This window comes from Peromyscus leucopus, chromosome 4 (genome assembly GCF_004664715.2).
Source record: "Peromyscus leucopus breed LL Stock chromosome 4, UCI_PerLeu_2.1, whole genome shotgun sequence".
Taxonomy (NCBI): Eukaryota; Metazoa; Chordata; class Mammalia; order Rodentia; family Cricetidae; genus Peromyscus; species Peromyscus leucopus.
This window is the reverse complement of record NC_051066.1, coordinates 62,283,838-62,288,049: the sequence shown is the minus strand read 5'-3', so window position 1 is coordinate 62,288,049 and position 4,212 is coordinate 62,283,838. Positions and strand designations below refer to the sequence as shown.

The following is a 4,212-nucleotide window of genomic DNA, read 5'->3' as shown; positions in this document are numbered from 1 at the left end:
AGATGCAAAAATTCAATTATAAAATTGAGGCAATATTGATAAGGAAGACAGAGATTTTCAACTTCAGCTATAACAGGAAAATAATGTTAACAGCATAGCTCAAATATTCTTTTTAGAATAAGACATTAAAAACCATGAAAAAGGATATCACTTGTAAATTGATCTGTAAAGAAATGTACAAATTCCTTGGAAAACAAATATAAATGCTATTCCAGATGATATTATAAGGTTATAGAAATAAATAGTCCTTTCCTTTGACCATTCTCTTTCTCAGGCTTTAGAGATGACACTTGATGGTTAAGATTTATGACACCAGCCTAAAGATTCAGAGCTTGGACTAGAATGGGCTAAATAGCAAGACCCTTGTCTTTTAAGAAACCAATAAAAAGAAAGAAAAAAAGAAAAAAAATGGTGATGTTGGTGTGTTCCATAGAAATAAAACCTGTATACAATTTGGGTTTCCAAGACTAGAAAAACATCTCTTTTTAGGAGATAGTAAAGTACTAAATACCACTTGTGTTATGCAAAGTGGAAATGTATCATTTGGATTTTTCTCTACTTCTACAGATGTCCTGAAGACTAATGGCTCAGACAAACTGCACCCAAGTCACACAATTCATTCTTTTGGGCCTGACAGATCGCCAGGAGTTGAAGATGCCCCTCTTTGTGGTATTCATATCCATCTATCTTTTCACAGCAATAGGCAACCTGGGACTGATTCTGGTCATTAGAACAGATGCAAGACTCAACACGCCCATGTACTTCTTCCTCAGCAACCTGGCTTTTGTTGACTTCTGCTACTCTTCTGTCATTACACCCAAGATGCTTGGGAATTTCCTGTATAGCAAAAATTTCATATCCTTCAATGCGTGTGCTGCCCAGTTAGGCTGCTTCCTCACATTCATGGTATCAGAGTGCTTGTTACTGGCTTCCATGGCATATGACAGATATGTAGCCATTTGTAATCCTCTGCTGTATATGGTCACAATGTCCCCCGGAATCTGCATTCAGCTTGTAGTTGTGCCCTATAGCTATAGCTTCCTGATGGCACTGGTTCACACTCTTCTCACCTTCCGCCTGTGCTATTGTCATTCCAATGTCATCAATCACTTCTACTGTGATGACATGCCTCTTCTCAGGCTAACTTGCTCTGACACTCACTATAAACAGCTGTCTATTTTGACCTGTGCTGGAATCACATTCATTTCTTCTGTTCTGATTGTTTCTGTCTCCTACTTGTTCATTATTTCTGCCATTCTCAGGATGCGCTCAGCTGAAGGAAGACGCAAAGCCTTTTCTACCTGTAGTTCTCATATGATGGCTGTGAGCATCTTTTATGGAACTCTTATCTTTATGTACTTACAGCCAAGTTCTGAACACTCTCTTGATACAGATAAGATGGCATCTGTCTTCTACACAGTCATCATCCCCATGTTGAACCCTTTGATCTACAGCCTCAGGAACAAGGATGTGAAATATGCCCTGAAGAAAGTCATAGACAGTAGAAATCAGACTTCTGCGATAAGAGAACTAAGAAAATGATTTTAATAAACAGACTTTCACTCTTGGTCTTTTCCCCCAATATTAGTAAAATGAGTTTAATGTCTTATACTTAACTGGTGTTCAATGGAAATCTGTTCATTATAAAATCAAACATTTCTGTGTCTCTCTTTTCTTTATATTTTTGATTGAAATAAATTATTTCTCACACAGTGTATTCTGATTATAGTTCCCTCTTCCTCAACTCATCCCAGTTCTTCTCCACCTCCCCTTTCATCTGGATCCACTTCCTTTCTGTTCCTCATTAGAAAACAAACAGGCAATTAAGGGATAATAATGATATGCAATAATATGAAAGAAAAAAAAAACAAATTGAACTAGAACAAACAGAAGGGAAAGAGACCAAGTAAAGGCACAAGAAACAGATATAGATGCAGAGACTCACTTATTCTTGCATGCTCAGAAATCCCATATAAATACAAAACCAGAAGCCATAAAAAACCTGTAGTGTGAAGAAAAATAATTATTTAAAAAAAAAAACTTAAAAGTGAAAATAAAAATGTCTTTACCAACGCCCTCCTTTCAGGACTCAGGAAACCCCACAAAAGAGGAAGCAGGAAGACTGTTAGAGCCAGAGAGAATGGAAAATACCAAGTAATCAAGGTAGACACAAGAGAGCTGGCACACATATCAACTCATAAAGACTGAAGCAGTATGTATAGGGCCTGCATGGGTGTGCACCAGATGGGGTCCTGGAGCTTAAAAAATGTGGACACGTGTCCCCATCCCTAACTCAGAAGCTGTCTCCAATTGATAACTACTTGGGAATGAAAGATTATTTTTCTCCGAGGGAATCCCAATGGGGAAACAAACCACTCTTCGTGGTAGGCCACATTCCCGGATGTAGATAGCCAATAGAAAATGAACTCAGTGGCGTTTTGGGGTTTGCCTTATAATATCATATCAGGGCTTTTTAAATTTTTCAAATTTCTTCTGTGCCCTTTCTTCATCATATTTTTCCCCTAACTTTAAAATAATGACTCCATTCCCCTCCTGCAGGTAGATTTCAGGGACACATACTCCACCTGTCTACATCCAAAATGTTTTTGGTTTTAAGATAAACTGTGTCTCTTACAGACAACCAATAAATTTATCTTGCTTTTCTTCCTTGTATGGTGGTATTTTATTTGTACTGAAATGTGATTTTATTTGTATGTTAATAAATAAAGTTGCCCAGGAGTCAGAGCTATTAGCAAGCCATAGGAAAGCAGGGCAGTGGTGGCATATACTTATAATCCCAGCACTTGGTAGGCAGAGCTCGGTAAGTCCCTGTGTGTTCAGGGATATAGCCAGCATTGGATACACAAACCTTTAAGACCTGGAGGGCTGTACATACAGGCAGTGACAAGGCAGTCATGTGTTTGGGTTTACAACCAATGAGAAGGCAGAAAAGAAAGACTATATAAAGACAAACACACAGGAAGTAGGTCTCTTTCAGAGAGGTAGAACCACCGCAGGAAAAAGGGTAAGGTTTTAGCTCTGAGCTCTGACCTCTTGGCTTTCTTCTTTACATTGGTTCTGTGTTTCTTATTTAATAAGATAGTTGGTTACATCTACATCCTTGTCTTCCACCTTAAGTACTTTCTACTCCCTTGCTCATGATCCCTGATCCTTAGCTATAGAAGTATAAATGCCTGCTTAGCACTCAGTCTTCCCTACCCTCAGCATCCTTAGCAGTGATGTGTCATTGCTTTGCTACAATTCATTGCAAAGAGACATTTCTTTAAGTAAGAATGGAAGCAGTATTTGTCTGTAGATATTAAGATAAACATTCAGAAGGCAAATCAGCATTATAATTTGTAGGCCGGGCAGTGGTGATGCATACCTTTAATTCCAGCAGTAAGGAGGCAGAACCAGGTGGAGCTTCAAAGCCAGCCTGGTCTATAGATTGAGATACAGGACAGGCACCAAAACTACACAGAGAAACCCTGTCTCAAAAAAAAAAAAGAAGAAAGAAAGAAAGAAAGAAAAAAAAAAAAAAAAAAAAAAAAAAAAAAAAAAAAAAAAAAAAAAAAAAAAAAGAAAAAAAAAAAAAAAAAAAAAAAAAAAAAAAAAAAAAAAAAAAAAAAAAAAAAAAAAAAAAAAAAAAAAAAAAAAAAGAAGAAAGAAAGAAAGAAAGAAAAGAAATGTAGTATATCTGTTGTTTCTTGGGCCAATGACATCCTCTGACATGAGGTTTTGTTTTATTCAGGTTAGACAGTACCAGGCATGGATTCCCTGCTGTGGACATCACTCTGTATGCTGTGAATGTGTTGCTCTGATTGGTTAATAAGTGATTGGCCAGTAGCCAGCCAGCAAGTATAAGCAGGATAAGCAGACAAGGAGAATTCTGAAAAAGGAAGGCTGAATCAGGAGATGCCAACCTACTGTTCAGGCAATAGCATGTAATGACATATAGGTAAAGCCATGGAACACGTGGCAACATATAGATGTTAACATAAGAGCGAGTCAGTGGTAGGCCTGAGCTAATAACCAAGCAATTTTAATTAATGTAAGCCTCTGTGTGTTTACTTGGGTCTGAGCGGCTGGCTACAGATTCCCTCTTGTAAGGTGTGTTTGAAATCCAAGAGTGAATGGTTAACAGTTGTTTTACTACCGAATCAGTGGCTATATCTTGCCTGGTAGTTTGGTCTTTTAGTTTGAAGCATTAAA

The 4,212-nt window shown here is 37.6% G+C and overlaps 1 protein-coding gene across 1 annotated transcript; it reads left to right on the top strand.

The window, feature by feature from the left end:
• Positions 1-582: 582 nt before the first annotated feature.
• Positions 583-1,542, top strand: LOC114710110 (olfactory receptor 1044-like). The gene has a single exon (XM_028894193.1). The coding sequence runs from the start codon at positions 583-585 to the stop codon at positions 1,540-1,542; it is 960 nt and encodes a 319-aa protein (XP_028750026.1).
• The last annotated feature ends 2,670 nt before the right edge of the window (positions 1,543-4,212 follow it).

Coding starts and splice junctions, on each gene's coding strand:
- LOC114710110 (XM_028894193.1), top strand. CDS start 583: ATGGCTCAGACAAACTGCACCCAAGTCACACAATTCATTCTTTTGGGC.